We start from the raw sequence: 19,788 nt of genomic DNA, 5'->3' as shown, positions 1-19,788 counted from the left end.
TTTGGTCTAGACATGCTCTTTTGTGAAAAATCTGGAGCTACTCACTATCCTGATAGTATAGTTATTCTGCAATGTGATGCCACATGTGGTCCCTGAGTTTGTTGTGTTTATAATTGTTGTGTCCTTTGTCATATAGTACTGGGTAATGAGAAACACAAACCAACAGGCACACAGTCATGACAGTGTGACAGTGTCACACAGTTCTACACAATGGTGCAAAAGTATGAATAAATCTAATTCATTACAAAAACTAAAACAAACAAAATTAACAATGCTTCTCACTGCATAATATTCTCAGTCTGTGTGAAATACAAGTTTAAAATGATAAATTGATATACAAATTAGTCACATGAAAAAACCTGGTTATGTAAGACCTTTGGGTCTGCTGCTCATCGAAAAGCTATAGATGCAAGCCTACCGAAAAGTAGCTTGCAGCAGATTGGATCTCTCTGTTTGCCACATGACCCTCTGTTGAGAGTTGCTTCTCTTGACTTAAGACCATAATATGAGTGGAGTGTGAACAAGTGCAAAGCGCATACGAAAGGATTTTTCGATGTCAAACTTTAGCATAACTTCAGAGCATTACTTAGCCCAACAAGCCGCCCTTAGATGGTTGGTATTAATGGATGCCCTAGAGCTAGTGCAGAATGATATTGAGTGGAGTGGCCTGGAGCAGCTTTGGGCATGAGAGTGGAGGGAATGAACAGCTCTGAGAGCCAGGAGTGGAAATTCTCATTGCTCCACTCTGCTCACATACTCTGCTTGCATACTCTCATTGTTCCAGCTCCACCAACCTCATTTGCATATTAAGATTGGATCACGATGAGGGATATTGTGAATGCTTATTGATAACAAGTGCAAGTGCAAAGGTTCTGTGATCAGATACAATAATCCAGAAAACATATCCAGAAACGGATGCCTGGTCTTGACCTGGAAATCTAAAATAACCGTCTCTCCTTAGGTGCTCTCTGCTTTGGACATACTACAACCTCCACACATCGACTACTTTGAAGAAATGTATCCTTTATCATTGATTCAGGGATTCCTGCATTGACATATTTTACAATAATGTAGCCATTGCCAGACAGTATGGATTATTTCCAGGCAATGGTATGGTTCTGTAGTGCCTCATTCAAAGATAATTCTTTGAGCTAGAACTGTATTGTTAACGGCTTTTATTAAGCTTGTCGGGGTACTAAAACAGAGTGTAACAGCACACAAAATTTCAAGAGCAGTTTCCATTTGAAAGTGTAAAAGTTTATTCTTGATGTTCAAAATAGTAGTTCTTCATAGTGCTTCATAACAGACACTCATATTTAACAACTAAGCAGTCATGTTTAGTCTAAAATGTCTATTAGCAGTATACTGCTGTGGATGGATCCAGCAGCAAAACACATTTTAGCCACTTAACCAAAGACCCACCTAAAATTTAGAATGTTTTTACCACTTTACCTGCCATCAGACAGCACCTTCCTTTGGCACTACATTTTCTCAGCAATAGAACTTCTGTATTGCTATGCGTGCAATGCATTGCAGTAATATTAGTTTTGTTTTCTTTGCCTTTTCAGTAGACATGGAAAACGATAGCATTATAGAATGGTAAAACCTGCATTGGCCTATTCAATTGTTGTTGAAAAGGCCAATGAAGTTGATTCTGTCAGAGCCTGGGGGTGTGGTTAAGGCAGAGCTATGTTGTAAAAAGAAGTATATACTGTAATTAATTTTCAAAAGTATTTTATTTCTGCTATTTACTCAGTGGTAGTTGGGGATATGATGAGGGCAGTGAACAGCAACTAATGTGGCCTCAAGGCTACACATAGAAAAAAACTGTGTACACAACTTGTGACTGCTGACGTTGCACCCTACACACTGCTTGTGAGAACATGCTTATGTATAGTATATGTCTAAGGTCATTAAAGTCATGTGGCCACCCAGCGGAAATAGGAGCCTGGCTGATACTGAGGCTACAATGTAGGAAATAAAGTACAGCTGTAGAATATCAACACTATGTTCCAATATTTCTCAGTGAAATTTGCTCTTTGTGCCCTTGGATGTGTTTTTGTTTTTCTCTTAATTTTTCATTGGTCAGCTATGTGGTGACTGAACTGATGCAAAGTGACCTCCATAAGATCATCGTGTCACCACAGCCTCTGAGCTCAGACCACGCCAAAGTTTTTCTTTATCAGATTCTACGAGGTAGGTTCTCTTCTTGTTATTGTTACATTTGTTCATGTTCAGTCAATTAGATGCCCACAAGGTGTTCTCATTTAAAGTGGCAATCTCGAACATTTCCATTTCATTCTCTTTAAGATAAAATATTGCTTTAATAGTCCCATGGCGGGGAAATTCACAAATTTAGTGGAATCTATGGTGATAAGCAATAATTGCAGGTGTGTTCTTTCCTTTCCTTTGGTTCTTATTCCACAATCTATCTGATCCTGTCAGAGCTGGAGTCTGTAAATTGGACAGTTGTGATAGACATTAGGCAGACTTATATGATTAATTGGAATTTGTTAAAAAAAGAATGTAATATTCAATGCTGTTGTGTCCTCCTTCACCACCAGGACTTAAATACCTTCATTCTGCTGGCATTCTGCACAGAGACATCAAGCCTGGCAACCTCCTGGTCAACAGCAACTGTGTGCTCAAGGTGTGTGGAACAGGCTATGTGGCTTTTCATGTCAACTGAACATGTCAGAGAGAGAGACAAAAAAATCCACATCCAACCTGAGGATAATATCACAGTAACAGAACTGTATCTGTGTAATAGTCCTACAATAAATCTTATTTTGGAAGGTTTAAAAAATGTTCAATTCTTGTTCAGACTGTGTCAGAAAGAATATTATTTGGCACTAAAGTAATTTTACTGGCTATAGTTGTGGTGTACTGTATTGCATTTTATTGTAAGGTTTATTGTTATTAAGTCTACCATGGACACAGCACTACAAACTACGCTCTTGCACAACAGTTACTTCCCTGCTCATTTCATCAACAAAAACCATGAAAAGCATTCATTAACAAGCACTAAACAATACAGTGAAAGATGGATGAATGAAGTAATTAGAGTTTCAGTGCAGGCATGTTGAATCATGCATTGTTACTCCTGACTGGTCTATCAGTATCTAACAGAATCTGATAAGCAGCATCTTCGATTTCAGTAATATTATGCATCTCCCAGTAATGTCAGCGAACCCAATCGCGCTTAAAATTACATATTTGCGTTTGTACAAAAATCCCACAATTCAGTATGTGTGCCATTATTTAAATGGTGCAACATAAATGTAGGCAGCTGTTAAAGGCAGGGGATGCAACTTATTTTAGAACCAGTGCTATATTTGTTGAAATTTAAACAACCCAAAAAAAGTTTTTTAGTTTGTGGCAGGCCTATAATATTCCCACCCAATCATTTCTTTTGCGCTGAATGAAATAATTGGATGGCCGACCTGCCTGTTTACCTACGTACCTGCCTGCCTGCGTGCGCTCTGCCTATGCAGTCATTTCGCACGAGTCTTCCACAAGACTAGGCAGACTTCCAGCTAAAGCTAGCAAGCCAGTCACACAAGAATGCCAAGATGGCAGTGACAGACAGACAGAGTGACAGATCGAGACAGTGTCAATTTGTGTCCTGAGAAGAGAGACTGTCAGCCTACAAAATGAAAGCCTTCTCATGATTATCCTGGTTTGTCCTCCACCGGTCAGTCAGGCAGTGTGCATTCATGTGTTTTGAAGGAGTGGCTTTCGAAGGAGGCCTGAAGGGAGGGTATGGGACTTTTTTCGTTGGATACTTTCAAAGTCTAGCTTAGTGTTACTAATTTCTCCAATCTTACACACCCTGTCTTTAATATACATGTGATGGACAAATGAAAACATTTGCAAGAAATCCCTGATGGAAGGTTTCCAGGTCCTGAAAATTGGTTTTGGCATGTGTCAATCCCACATCTAGGTGGGACTACAGGTGTTTGGATTCCAGAGTTACCCATGTTCCACAGAGAATGGGCTATATGGCCTAATGGGTTAATGCATAATCTGTTTGTGGAAACAATGTCAAACTGTGCAACACTGGTGCCCCATGAGCAACGCAGACTGTGGTTGATTCCATGTGAACAGGAGAGACAAGCAATCTTACTAGTTACTACTATCAGTTGTCAAAATAAAGCTGCACCCAGTAAAAGGATTACAACAGTTGAACTAACATCTGAATCGTTGTCTTCTAGATTTGTGATTTTGGTCTGGCCCGAGTGGAGGAGTCAGACGAGTCACGGCACATGACTCAGGAAGTGGTGACACAGTACTACCGTGCTCCTGAGATCCTCATGGGAAGCCGCCACTACTTTAATTCCATTGACATCTGGTCTGTGGGCTGCATCTTCGCTGAGCTGCTTGGGCGACGTATCCTTTTCCAAGCCCAAACTCCCATTCAGCAGGTAACTCCTACTCTGTAAAAACTTCAAGTCAGCCTCAAGGGAACTTCTATGTTGCAGATGCTCAAAGTGAATTAAATATATGGTGTATAAATATATATTGCATTATATACAAAAGTACATACATAGTAAAATAAAATATTCATGCATACTAAAATTAACTAGAAATGCAAATTTTTGGATTGTGCTGGCAGCCCAGTGCCAATGCTAGGCATGTGGATTCGCACTGAAATTATATCATATCAGGTAACTGAGGACTGCACGTCAATAATTTCAAAATGAAGTGTACAACTTGTGAAAATGAATAGGAGATGTCACACATTATCTGTTGATTATTAGGGCTGAGCGTGAAAATGTCAGGATCTGAAACGTCCCTGGCATGAAGTGCGAGGAACCTATTGTTTATGTGGAGACTATTATTATTATCAGGGCCTGAGCATGAAAGTGCCAGGGGGGCAAATGGTCCCGAAATTTCACTTGCACATTCCTCTCATCATTGGTACAAATTTCCTATTGGCATTCATTGTCTCCACCCAACGGGAAGTTGGCCATTGTGGAGGAATTATTTGCCATGAAACCGCAAACTCTTTTTGAGGGGTTAGGCATATGAAAACCACACCAAGTGTGGTGCACACATCAAAGTGGCTGAAATGTGTCATCTGAAGTTGCTCTTGCTCTTGGTTGTGTCAAACAGACATAACATTGCCCTCTAGAACAATTTAAATGAAGTAGCTCTTGCAGTGCATTTCACCTAGATGTATGAAATTCAGTGTGGGCATATGTATCATCCATCCATCCATCCATCCTCTATGGGTGCACCGGGAGAACATGCACAGACCTGGAACATTATTGCTGTTAGCACCACTGTGTATTATGTCAAGACCTTAAAAAAGTCTCCTGGTGCCAGGATCTAAACCCAACAGGAAGTCACCCAGATGGATTAAGATTTAGTACAAACCAACCTTTGAACAGATTTAAATATTTTGAATAGTTTTAAGAGGATTAAAAATTGGAATATTACCCAGAAGGAGGAGGAATTGGAAAGCTGAAAAAGGGATGACGTGTGCAAAATATAGTGCAAGCTGGGAGCCAAATTGCATTGCTTTATGCTTTATTGATGGCTAACATTAAACTGCATTGGTGGCTTGTCGAAAAGAAGCAGGACACCCCTGTCTGGTACCTCGGTAGAGGGCAAATAATTAGATGTTCTAATACAAGCCTTTGGTGAAGCATTCAGGATATCAATCCAAGAACAAAACGTTGGGCCAAAGCCATATTGTAATGTAATGTAAATTCCATTGTAAAGCTGTGAGCAAATAGTTCTATTCTATTTGGTCAAATTGTGGGCGTCAAGAGAGATAATCACCTCCAGCGACAATGATCCATTGGACATATAAAGAATGTTAAATAATTTGCGTAAATTACCAGAAAGTTGTTGCCCTGAGATGAATCCTGTATGATCAGGATGTATTATAGAATTCATGACCATATCAAGCCTAGCTGCCAGGATCTTGGTTAGAAACTTGGAATTGTTTGAGAGTAAACTTACACGTCGATATGATGTGCACCTCGGAGGATCCTTGCCCTTTTTATGTAAAACTTAAGTAATAGCTTCTGTTGTGCTCAATGGTAACTCCAATGTTGCTTAAGATGGGAGCTAATTTCTTTAAAAATATTTTTTTTAATTTGATGGGGAACCCATCAGGTCACGGGACCTTACCACGTCTCCTTTGAGTGACTGCTTGCTCAATTTCTTTTGCTGATATAGGTCAATTAAGATTTTCTTGTTCTTGTTCACTGACTATTGGAAGTTTTAATTAATCAACATTTATTTCAGTTTTATCGCCGGCCTCTCTTGTAGCTCTTCATTGATGTCTTGAATTGGATATTGATATCTAATTGATCAGTGACCATGCCATGAGCTGTTTGTATCTCTGCTTTACAAGCAGCTTCAGTAGATTGTTTCAGCTGATGGCATAGCAATTTAGCTCGCTCTCTATATTCATTTTCCCTTTGCATTGATTTTAAAAACTCTGTTTACAGATCCACAAGTTTCATGTAGAGGTCAGCGGAAGGAGTCAGAGAGTTTTCCTGGCCTACAGCATTGATTTGAGAGATGAGCAAATTAACTTTTTCTGATTTTACCTTATTTCTATTGGCATTGTCTGGCCCCTCAAGAAGGCCTTCATGGCCTCCCAGAGCATCTGGACATTCACATCAGGTTTCTGGTTTGTGTGTAGATAGAAGTCTATTTACATGTTGTTTTTTGTTTTGTTATTTGGAAAACAAATCTACATGCAGACAGGGCTATGGTCTGAGATAGTTAAGCTCCATTATTCCCAAGATTTCAACAGATATCATTCTTTTGTCCACAAATAAGAAATTGATTTTAGAGTAGGACTGGTGCGCTAGTGAGAAAAATTAATACTTTCTAGATTTTAGATTTTTGATTATTATATCTCCATGCATCAATCGATCAATAAGTCTGGGAAAAATCTTTCAAGTAGTGAGCAGACTTAGCTAGTGCTCCAGATGTGGGTTTTGACCGACCGACCGAAGTTTGGATGTAACACAATTAAAACTTCCTCCTATAAGAAATTGCTGATTGTAGGGGTCTGGAAATTGTGCAAAAATATTACTTTTTACTTAAAGATTACTTATTTAACATTATACCAATGAGGAAAATACAAATTAACCAGTATGACTGGTAAATGCTGACTCATAGGCGCAGGGGATTGAGCCACTGACCTTCTGATTGATGGACAACCCACTGTGCCTCTGAGTAACAGCCACCCCATATTAAATAGTATGGAATAGTATCAATGTATCAGTATTGGAACACACAGAAAGACATGTCATTTGTATGGATAAAGTTAAAAATGACTGAGAAATCACAGTTTAAAAAGTCCAACATTTGTGGTTATGCTCAAAAAGTTTAGAACCAAAATATCATGAAAAGACATTTGAAGGATTCTTTGTTGCTTCGAGGCTGAAAATTCAAAAGTCCTACTGCTTAAATAGTTACATGGTGTAAAAGAGGACAAATTATCCTATGATGTACAAATTATGTTTGTGGAGTGAAAATAGATAAAATATTTTAAATATTTTAAAATGATTTTAGACCTCTGCATTCTGGCAATGATGTCACTGACTCGAGCTCTGAACATTCCACCACATACACTCAAATGTAAAAATCTCAGTAGGGATGAACATTGCATGAATTTTGACCTGCAACTGAATTAAAAGTATTCTTGAATACTTTCCTGGAATAATTTAATACTTACATAGCTTAAAGTATGTAGAAGTAGTAGCTGTATGGTGAAGAATAACAGTGTGCTTCTGCTTTCAGCACAGCTGGCACTCAATGATAAAAAATAGGTATAATTCCTCTTGTTTCTGCTTGGGATTTTGTTTGAAATATGTGCATGAAAGGTTGAGTTTAATTAATGGTAACTTGACTGAAAGAAGTAGAGTGGGAGCGATTAGAATTTATTGGTGGATGAAAAAGAATTGGTGATAATAAGATAAAGTGTGACATGACTCTGCTGTTGTATTGGAGAAAATAGAGCTGTGAAAATGGACATTATACTGAATTCAACATGGGACTTATTCCACCCTTCCCCCTGCTCTCTACCAGCCTTTGGTAGTAACTGGCCTGTATTTGTGTGTGCTGGACACATATCTGGCTCTCCTTTGCACTTATTTGAATACCAGCTTGTATCTGGGAATTTTCAGTAGAATAAAATGAGACTTAAAAGGGGGTGTAAAGGGTAAAGGGAGTGCAACCAATTGATAAATATACTGCACAGAAAGGTGCATAAGTATTCGAGATGTTACAAAATACAGGAGAGAAATGAGAAAATACTGAATGAATAAAACAGTAGGAATAGGAATAGAGACAGTGGAATGAGTTTGAGGTATATGGTAAGTTTTCATGATAAAAGTACTTGGCAGTGTCACTAAAGAGTAATGTTATAGGTTTCCATGAACCCGCATGGCATTTTTTAAACCTGCTAAGGGCCCTAATAGTGTCTAGATAAGAATTCAAGAAGGTCAACTAATGGGGCCTATGAGGTTTGTTTGGCCATCTTGAATTGATGTCCATGCGAGTGGCGAAAAACATTTTCATAACTCCTGAATCAGATGACATACAAACACAGATGAACCCATCTTTTTATATAATGTTGACACCAAGAATCAAATGGAAAGGTCATTGACATTGTACATCCACTCTTCATTGGTGAAAAACAGGAAAATAACAAATTTTTTGGGTCATAATATAATTTTTCCTGCAGCAGCTAAATGAAACGAATTCATTTTGTTGTGTCAGTTGCAAGGTCATTAAATGGATAGCAATCACTGTGACCAACATAGATGACAATCTGATAATCGTAGGTAATTGAAAGACTTAGACTGCCATAGATCAAATCAATGTCTGTTCTTAAAGACATCTTTAAGATCTTGTGAGTCATAACATGCAGAAACAAACATAATTTCTGTTTGTTGTCTGTGATGTGTGTGGGTGTGTATTTTTTTTTAATTGTTGGCTTGTAGTTGGATTTAATCACTGACCTGTTGGGGAGTCCTTCTATGGAGGCGATGAGGACAGCATGTGAAGGTGCTCGTGCACACATTCTCAGAGGACCTCACAAACAGGTAGGCAATCTAGTTTTGCACAGAGCATTTCCCAGCTTTTTTTTCTGAAAATAAATGAAATATTTCTTTTGTTTGGCAATAGCACCTGAACTGCTTGTCATTTTGACAAAAGCAAAACAGTGTGGATAGAGCAAGAATATAATCATAACAGCACCAAAGTTTCAAGATGGCAGTGGACACGCAAAGCATTTATAAATTGGATATATCCTTATCTTATTCAGTTTTATGTTTTTTAGAGAGATAAATGGATTGATAGGATATTTTGAATAAGGGAAAACTTGTAATGAATATTATTATATATTAAAATTGGATTTGTACCTTAAATGGATTTGTTTTCACTGACAAACAGCAGCCATTAGATGATATTACACTACAGACTGACTTCTGATTGCATGCGACAATTGGCCATCCCTAGTTCCCTGCCATGTGCAGCTGCAGCACAACCATGTTTCCCACTGGATTTTTTCAGTTCCAGCCCTGCCCCCACCATGGATCAGGCCCCATCCACAGTGGCAGTCCTCAGGGGTTTAGGCAAGCCTCTTTTTGGAAGCTATTTCAGTGATTTTAAACATTTAAAATCTAAAAATGTCTGTAAAAAGTTTTTCTATTATCAAACACTTCATGTTTACATTCAGTGTCTCTCATCAAAACTCTTTGTAAACCTGTTGGGTGTATTTGGTTTCTCTTTTAACAATTACAAAGACGGTAATTTAAGATTCAGAAACCATGCATCTTCGTTTAAATCAAGTCACAGTCTTCTTACCCAGATTCTTCCGGCACACAGCTATGTGTCATATTTTTAAGAGATGCAATACATACAAATTTGATATATATCATTTATATGTATATAATGTCTACCAGAAGCTGAAAGAGACAGGAAAAGATGATGTTGGGATGTATGTTTTGCCTGCAGCCATCCCTTCCTGTTCTGTACACACTGTCCAGCCAAGCAACCCATGAAGCTGTCCACCTCCTCTGCAGGATGCTGGTGTTTGATCCAGTGAGTCTATTATACATAGTTTTGCATTATGTTTTGTTAATAATGAAACCCATTCACTGAGTCACTTAAGTATGATTAAGGATATGTATTATAAACACAGCATACTCAGTAAGCAACAAAGTAAAACAGAGGAGACTGGCTTGGCGAGTATTTTAGTTTATACTGACCATATGCATGACAGTCCAAGGAATGAGATGAGTCTACTTTGAAAGAAATTTCCATGATTTGTTGGCAAAGGCACACTTAAGCCCCATATGGATAGGATTAACTTTACAGGGATAGGTGGAGATTTGAATATTCACTGTGCTCCTCTGTGAGTCATCGTATCAGAGACATTACAGGATCTGATCCATAATAGACATGGACATTCAGCTGGAAAACGACAGAAGATGAAGATAAAACCACCTTAAATGAGTTGTACCAATTCAGTAGTGCCATATTATATGGGAATATTGGGGAGAGTGTGTTGAATTTGAAGTTAACGGGAGCGACCAAAGTGATTAATAATGCTGGGGAGGGCTTTAGGAAAAAAGTGAAAGATTTTAAAGTATAGCCCCCATTCATAGCGGAACAAAGTTTTTAATGTGTTACTCTTTACATATAGTTTACATGTATTCGTCTTGTGAATCACATATAACTTGTATGTTTGGTCCCCAGTCAAAAAGGATTTCAGCAAAGGATGCCCTGGCACACCCTTATCTGGATGAGGGGCGACTGCGCTATCATACATGCATGTGCAAATGCTGCTACACCACATCGTCTGGCCATGTTTACACCAGTGACTTTGAGCCTGTCACTAATTCCAAGTTTGATGATGGCTTTGAGAAGAACCTGAGCTCTGTCAGACTGGTCAAAGGTATGTTTATCTGCTGAGCTGAGCTACTGACAGTTTATATGTTTTTATTTTATTAAAAGATATTTTAACACTGACAAAGCGGTTTGAAAAATAGCAGTAGTTGACCCATATAATTCTGTGATTCTTTCTACTTTTGAGAGTCTGCTTGGTTCACATTGACTAAACACAATCTGCTAGAGTGAATCTTAGGACATTATACCAAATGCAAGATCACTCTTTGAGAGTGTACTTTGAAATAAAGGGATAACAGAACAGTTTGGTCTAAACCAATAAATGCCAAAAATAGTCCATAGCAAATCTGACTTTGGAAATAAGACTTTTGGATTCTGGGAGCATAGTGCTCTAGTGGGGTAGTACGGTCGCGGTTCTTTAAGATATGATGGAGCCTGACCATCATATGGTCATATGTCACACCTACAAGAGCCTTGTAGGTGTGACATATGACTGTAGAAGTGAGGATTTTAAACTCTATTCTAGATTTTACAGGGAGTCAGTGAAGAGAAGTCAGTGTGGGAGAAATATTATCTCTTCTCTTAGTTTTCTTTTGTACAAGAGCAACAGCATTCTGGACCAGCTGGAGAGTCTTTACAGACTTATTAGGGCAGCCTGATAATAACGAGTTGCAATAATCCAACCTAGAAGTGACAAATGCATGGGCCAATTCCATATGTGCATATATACATATACATATATATATGCAGCTGGATAGCTCAGTAGGTAACACTGCTAACTTTGGCTCTGGAGGCTGGGGTTTTGAATCTCTGTCAGGGTAACACGTGTATCCAGTGTGGACCCATAGTAGACTCTTTGTGCTATTAGCCTACTGAGTGAAACAGCAAATATAAGCATCGTACCAGCTTGGACGACAAGGTCCATTTCAGGTGTTTGGGACCCAGGGCAACCTGATGAGCAAAAGGGGACAGCATAAGCCACAAAGAGCGCTTCCCCCCATGGAAAAGGAGACTGGTGGCAAAAATCAAGTTGACATGGGCTGAAGAAATACATAGGAGAAGCAGAGGCCAGGAGAATAAATAGGATATTCTCCACCAAACCATCCAAAGAGTAATCTCAGTGGCAAGGTAATACCACAAGAACAGGTCCGACCATGGCTGAAACTGACTGAACATATGGGTGAAGGAGGCATCACATAACGCAGATGCAATCTCCCAGAGACAGTAACCATCACAATGGCAGACATCCAAGAAAGAGTGTCAAGTATGAAGAGCTGGACAGCACCAGGCCCGGACATGATCTACACCTACTGGCTGAAGAAACTAACACTCCATGAATGCCTGGCAGCACTGATGAACCAGCTGCTGATGGATGGACCCATCCAGAGTGGTGAACCACTGAGGATCATCCTGATCATGAAGAACCCCCAGAAGGGCACAATTCCATCCAATTACCGGCCAGTTACCTGTCTCTGTACAACAAGGAATCTCCTGTCAGGCGTCATAGTGGCTAAGGTGAGTAGGCACATGGCCCAATACATGAGCAAGGCCCAGAAAGGAGTTGGTAACAATACCAGGGGAGCCAAGCACCAGCCACTGGTTGACCAGGAAGAGCAACCGCCTGGATTGACGACAAGAAAGCCCATGACTCTGCACACATGAATACTGGAATGCTTGGACATCAACAGGACCCTGAGAGCCTTCATCAAGAATTCAATGGGGCTGTGGAAAACAACTTTGGAGGCCAACTTGAAGCCAATAGCACAAGTTACCATCAAGTGCAACATATACCAAGGTGATGCACTATCCCCGCTGCTGTTCTGCATAGGCAGAACCCCTGAAGACGAGTGAATACCTCAGGCAGCAGAAATCTCATAGTACAGAAGAGGAGGATGAACCTTCCTGGAAGAACAAGCCCCTACACAGCATGTATCACCAGCAGATAGAAGAAGTGATGGATATCAAGAAATCCTACCAGTGGCTGGAAAAGGCTGGTAGCACAGCACAGAAGCACTAATCGTGGCAGCATAAAAGCAGGCACTTAGTTCAAGATCTATAGAGGCAGGGGTCTACCACACTAGACAGAACTCCAGGTGCAGGCTGTGCAAATCTGCTCCTGAAACAATCCAGCACAGGGTGTAAGATGCTGGCAGGAACAGCGGACGCCATAACCAAGTGGCTGGCATAGTGTACAGGAACATCTGCACTGGGTATGGGCTGGAAGTCCCACAGGCAGAATGGAAGACACCTCCCAAAGTCACTGAGAATGACCGAGCTAAGATCCTGCGGGACTTCCAGATCCAGACTGGCAAACTATTGATGACTAACCAACCTTACATTGTGCTGATTAAAAAATAACAGAAGAAGGCAGTGGTGATAGACATAACCATCCCAAGCCACAGTAACATCGGGAAGAAGGAACATGAGAAGCTTGGAAAAATACCGAGGGCTGAAAGAGGAGCTGGTCTCTCACAAACTGGGAGAGTAGCTCCAGCAGATTCTACAGATGTGCATCACTGTACATCAGACTTTTTTTTGTGAAATATATATATATACACACATATGTTGTACCTGGAATCTGGCCACACTCCCAGTTTGTGGGCCACTGTCCCCAATGCTCCTTAAAAAACTAGTGTAAAAAATTTTAAATTCTTGATCACCACTCAAACGAATGGCATAATTTTGCACATGTCCGATAACAGTTCAATCTCTGAGAATAGGCCAAGAACAGGCCAATCTCTGAGAATAGACAAAGCACATCATTCCCAATCGAGCTGCAACTTTTGACGTATTTTTTGTGTCTGTGCTGACAATGGTGTGGGAAAAACATACGATAGAGGAATAAGGAAACTAAGATGATGAATAACAATAGTGTGCCTGCACTGTGCACCTGGCACACTACATTTTTGTAGTAGAAAAACACCAATAAGTATGACGAATAACAATACACTAATAAATAAAGATACTAATATCTTGAACATCACAATTCATAGTAATCTACAAAGGAAACCAGTTTTTTTAACATCAAAACATATTTATTACATGGAAATATTAAAAATAGATTTGTTTATTGAAAAACAAGATATTATAGTACATAGTAGTATATAGAGTACATAGCCTACATATGCGTGTGTAAAGATTGAGTAATGATTTAGTACTATGTTTAATGCTTGTGTTTAGTGCTATATTCTCCCAATTGGCAGGTTGTAGTTATGGTAAATCCAATATGACATGACTGACTGATCGGTGATTCGTTGCTATGTTTACCGCAGAGCAGGAGAAAAAAGAGCACACAGAATCTACTAGCCGTTCACCGAAACAAACAGCTCATTCATTGAATTAACAGCTCTTCCCAGTTGGCAGGTGGTATTTACGGTGGAACCTCAATGCAGCATTAGCCTTCTCCAAAACACAAACTAAAGGTGGGTACAAAGTCCAACAGACTTTTGTTAATGGGAATAATTTTGATAGATGTTACCTGACACACACAGTAAGTGCTGTGGCAAGTGTTCATAATATTACACGCACTTTGGCTTCCTGTGAACTCAGCTAACCTGTTTATCAACGTCAGCTAACCTACTGTGAATTCCCAACTAAACTAATGCTAAGTGTAAGCTTGATGACAGTACAAGTGGTTATAGATATCTTATTTGTCAAACATATTAAGGTAGAATATGTAGTTTTTAGCACTCAGGGGTTATGGCGCCCACAGTCAGTTTAGCTGCACAGAAAAGCGGGAGGGAATCAAGCATTAATGCTACATTTCCATGTATCAGTCTCCATCTCGCTGTACATTTTAATGTTACCCTGATAATGGTTACTCCTACCTACCTAACTGGCTAACTTGCTCTGCAAAGTAATAGGGTTATTTCTTTGCTTGTTATCAGGTTCAAGTAGATAAACTATCAGCTCTAAAAGTACACAAGTATTACCAGTTTCATGTGGCATCACAATACACATGAAGTGTAGTGTAATGAATATTTGAGTGTATAACTAAATAAGTAACAAAAACAGAATAAATAAATGAAATAAATGAAATGAAATATTAAAGAACTTGAAGTGTTAATGAACCATCGCTACTGCTATGACATTTTAGACACATGATGAGGAAATGTGGATCAGCAAATGAATTTGACCTTAAAACTGGCCCAGTTTCTACAGGTGCCACTGCTTGTGAGTAGCCATTAGTAATATTACAGTTATATGATTTCAGTGTCACTTGAAATAGCCTTGGTAACCATAATTTTTTAATGGTTTGTGTTTGTTGCAGATTTAACATGAAACTAGGTTATGTTTTGGTCAGGACTAAACCTTCAAGATGCTTTCATTGTGATGACACCCAATATCATCAAGGTGGCTGCTGAGGACGGGGGCTAATAAAGATGGTATGTTACATGCACATATGCACTTGCACTCTCACACATACATGGTGTTCATACAATTATATGGTTTTATGCAGTCATCATATTTCTTCAGAACTTTAAGACCTTTAAAGGAGTGTGGCATCACATTTATTTTTCATTTAGAACCCACTAACATTAGGTGTCGTATTAGAGCAGCAGCATGTCAGGCCAAGACAAATGGAATTTCAAAATCTGCCCATAAACTATATTTATTTGAATCAGTATCATTGATGTTTGTCATTGTGCTTTTTAAATTATGTTGGCCAATTTGTATTTCTCCTTGGGAGAAATGCACCTCTGTTGTGAACAGCCAGTCATGGGAAGTCCCTTGGCAGTCTAAGCCCAAAGCAGCATAACTAGGGGCAGGCCCAAGCCAGCCCTAACTATAAGCTATATCTGATGCTGAAAGAAAAGGGTCAGATAAAATAACTTAAATACATGAGCAAAACAACTAACTAACATAACTAATAACCTACCTGAACCTTGCAAAATAATTAATTATTTAACTTAATTGACAAATTTAGATAAACATTTTTGTCATTGTGTTTGTTGTTTGTTGGTTTTCTTTTAGTTTTCTACACAAATACCACTTATGGGGTTTGGAGGACTGTTTTCACCATTTAGCTTCACTTGCTATGTAATTATGGTAATGCTGCTTTTAGATAAGGGCGCTGTGGTCTTGAGCTGGGCCAGGCTGGCAGAGGTGCAGGCTGGGGCCGGTGGGGAGTGAGGTTGCTGGGCCTAGCTCCCTCCTTCTTCCTTGGTGGCAACAAACTAATAAATCATTAAAGACATCAAAGAATCTATCTCCTCAGTGAAGACCTCCAAACTGGTGTGGAAGTGGTTCATAGCAAGACAGTATACCTGTAATGTCTGACCTGTAATTTAATTAACCCTTTCATGCATGAATTATGATTCAGTCAAGTGTTTTCATTAATCTGTAGGCATGAAAAACAAGATTTGAACTTTGAACTTCAACCCAAATTTAATAAAGATACATTTACATGTCCAGTACTTGAAATTTAGCTAGTGATGCATAATGTACAATTCAGTGGACACGTGATTAATCATAATTTCCTCCCAATATAAAATCATTACTTGGAAAATGTAGCAATTGCATGACTCCTTAGATGTTACTTCATGTCCCCATATTTTTCTTACCTGCAAGGGTCTCTTTTTATAGAAGGTTTGAACAGAAGAAAATGAGCAACTTGGTCTTTCTGGCTGGCTGTCGACCATCTTGGTTACACTCTTTTTTTTTCACTTGCAATGGCTTGGCACTGGTAGCAGTGTGTGAGATGATGCAATAGCATTCACTGTAGTGGCTGATGTGCAACTATGCCATCAAAACTCATGCATATACAAGAAAACTGCTTTTGAATAGCTGCACACTGTAGTGACCTCTATGCATGAAAGGGTTAATTATTAATGGTGATGGTAGTGATAATAGTGATGGAAATGATAATGAAACTAATGAGATATTATCAAACTGAAATGAATCTGATAAATATGACTTCAAATCAAATCAAATTCTTTTCCTTTCATGCCAATTAAGTGTTCCAGTCTCTGTAACAGGACGAGCGGGTCAATGGTGTCAGATGCAGCTCTCAGATCTAACAAGTGAAGTACAGAGAGAGGTCCCGTATCTAGTGCCATAAGGAGGCCATCTATAACTTTAACCTGTGCTGTCTCTGTGCTATGATGCACTCTAAATCCTATTTAGACAAACTATTGTTATCTGGAAGGTCACACAGCTGATAGAAAGGGAAGGTTAGGTAAAGGTCTTTAGTAGGCTAAAATGCTTGAATCAAGAGGTTTAATTACAGCTTACTTTGAAGGACTGGGGTACGTAGCATAAGAGTCCTCTGTTGTATTGAGACATGGCACTTAAATGCTGATGGAATTACTTCTTTAAATGTAGCTACAGTACTATCAGATTGACATTTTGTCTAATGGCATGTAATCCAGTAACCTGAGTTCAAATCTTATTAGGTAATGGTCCGATAAATAGGATTTTGTAGACAGACTACTGAATGTTAAATTTGAATGCCATATTCCAGAACAAGGTTGAGGGTGTGGTTAAAACAATGAGTATGTTTATCATGTTAATCTTGAGAGAAGTCTACTGAGTCCAATACTGAGATGAATGCAGTGCTAAGGCCATTAAGGTGTCTGTGTTACTGTGCTACTTAAGTGATTGCCAAACTCACATGCTCTAACATGCACGTGTGGTGTGTGGAGAAGCTCGGATTACAGCACTCTGCTTACAGCACTCTGCTCAGGGTTCCATCATTTCACTGTATCTTTACATAGCAAACAGTTGTCTAATGCTATATTAATGTTCTGAATATCGTATGAAGAACCTTTGAATTATGTCAGGAGGTTCCTTACATATGTTTCTTTTCTACAGGAACCAACAAGCACCATCATCCCAACCATCATCTACCATGATGCAGGGAATCCCCTTCTTGCTGTGAAAGCATCCATAAAGATGGATGGGGTTACCGTCACAAGTGGAGAGATAGATGTACCATGGGCTCTGCAGTGTCTGCTTCAGATGTATTTCCTGTTACACGTGGAGTATCCCAAACAAATGAAACACATATTCTCATTTACAGAAGAGCATCTCAACATGCAGCTCAACATGTACAATCAGCTTTCACAATTAACGATGGAACTGATTTCATTTGTAAATAGTATTAAACCAGTATTAAAGTATTAAAGTGTTTGCCAATATTGGAAATCTATAGTCTACTTTGCTTTTTTTCAGGTCATTATTACAGACATTATATATTGTGTTTATAAATGGTGCAATAATCAATACAGTTTGAAACCACCTCTCTCTTCTTATATATTATAGGTTATCTGTTGTTTTATTTAGAGTAGTAGTAGTAGTTAAAATAACTTCATATTTTGGTAATTTTGCAGAATTATTAAAAGCAATAAAAGGATTTGGATATTGATCGAAGGTTATAAGGTTCTATATAAGTTCTGTATAGAACTTTTAGCAACAAAGAACCCTAATAATTTTTTGAATAAACCCTCAGCAGTGGTTCTGTATAGAACCTTTGGAAGGTACCAAATATGTACCATGCTATAGAACCCCTAAAGGTTGTATATAGAAGCCTTTATTCTAAGAATGTTGGGTCATGTGACTCACTGTAACTCAGTGCAACAGACACCCATTATAAACCTGTTTAAACTTCTAATTGTTCTACATCAAAGTGTAGTGATGCAGTGTGGTCTCAAAGTGGGGTGGGCCTGAACACTTTTCATAATGATTCCCTGTTCATTTCGTTTCTTTGCATACTCTTTTGCGATTTGCATGAAAGCCATTAGGCCAATCCAAGAAAAGGCACAGTAACTGTATCCCAATTGAGCTACATGATTTGATGAGGAGTAGTGCAATTAAGAAAACATTCCCAAGAAAAGTAAGAACCACAAGTATCAGGATTAATAATAGTGTCTTTCTTTGACCACAGCCAGCACACTGTATGTATGTAAATAAGGAAAAGCCATAACGAAAAGCAGAGAATCTGCAAGAGCTATAGGATGTTCATCATCATGGCTATGGTGTGTTTAAAAGAGTCTACCACTAGGTACACTCAAAATTGTGTTTAGTACTTTGCAGCTTTCACTTATTTCTTGTGGAAATTGGTCCATTCAGATTTGGTTATTTTTCCTTCTTTGCTTTTTATTAGTTCTTCCTGTTTAAAATGTTCGAACTACACAATGATTGCTCTGGTTGATGGAATGCCAACACGGCATACTCGAGTTAGATGTGAGAAGTTTTTGACCTGTGACTTGGGGTTGTCTGGTACAAAAGATTGCATACGTGGAAATTGCAGGTTTCTTTCATTGTTTTTTTTTTTTCTCATGTGTGTTCAGTGTTCATTGTTCAGTGAGCATATTTACGGATGCCTGTAGTCAGGTGTTGACGTTTTCAATGGATGTGATGTGACTGGCTGTACACAGGATCTTTTATCTCCTTGTGCAGATCAAGAAGATAAAGGTTTTTATTAATGCAGGACACTGACCTTAATCTCAGTTGTTTGTCGGTTACCTGTGTTTGTGAATGACTCCGTTTTGTTGTTTTCACAAATGGGGTAAATGAGTTGCTGCTGTTAGTGTCAGTATTGTCCTGTTAGTGTCCTGTCGTGAGTAGTAGTGGTTGAAGGTTTCCAAATCTGATATTTCCCCCACTGTGACGATAATCCGTTCTGCGTAAAATGTGGGAGAGATTTCCTTGTGTGTAAATTAAGTTAGTGTGTTCGATGATCTCTGCCTGCAGCTGGAGACAGGGCGATGCCATGTTTGATCTTGTTTTATCTATGTTTTTGCTTTATATCTCTCTGTCTCTCTCTCTCTCTCTCACACACACACACACAAACACAAATTCTTGCTCCCTCTTGGTGTTTGCCTGGTTGCAAGTTCCAATCAAGTGCTGTACACTAATTTCCCATTTATCCATTCACACACCATTCCTATCATCAGATAGGGG

The 19,788-nt window shown here is 38.9% G+C and overlaps 1 protein-coding gene across 2 annotated transcripts in view; it reads left to right on the top strand.

Moving 5' to 3' along the window:
* The window catches only part of nlk2 (nemo-like kinase, type 2), a 40,744-nt gene that overhangs the window by 16,154 nt on the left and 4,802 nt on the right, over positions 1–19,788 (top strand). Inside the window, exons 3-10 of one of the 2 annotated variants that reach the window (XM_070829210.1) lie at positions 962–1,017; positions 2,090–2,196; positions 2,565–2,650; positions 4,215–4,424; positions 8,976–9,077; positions 9,991–10,077; positions 10,735–10,933; positions 14,157–14,303. In XM_070829210.1, coding sequence (XP_070685311.1) covers positions 962–1,017; positions 2,090–2,196; positions 2,565–2,650; positions 4,215–4,424; positions 8,976–9,077; positions 9,991–10,077; positions 10,735–10,933; positions 14,157–14,227 — 918 coding nt within the window. In that variant the 3' untranslated portion in view covers positions 14,228–14,303. Of the gene's footprint in view, positions 1–961; positions 1,018–2,089; positions 2,197–2,564; positions 2,651–4,214; positions 4,425–8,975; positions 9,078–9,990; positions 10,078–10,734; positions 10,934–14,156; positions 14,304–19,788 lie in introns of those variants that run through there. The other variant, XM_070829209.1, reaches the window with a different exon arrangement.

This window comes from Pempheris klunzingeri, chromosome 4 (genome assembly GCF_042242105.1).
Source record: "Pempheris klunzingeri isolate RE-2024b chromosome 4, fPemKlu1.hap1, whole genome shotgun sequence".
NCBI classification, from domain to species: Eukaryota; Metazoa; Chordata; class Actinopteri; order Acropomatiformes; family Pempheridae; genus Pempheris; species Pempheris klunzingeri.
Note: the sequence above shows the minus strand (reverse complement) of the source record. Positions and strands in the feature narration are given on the sequence as shown.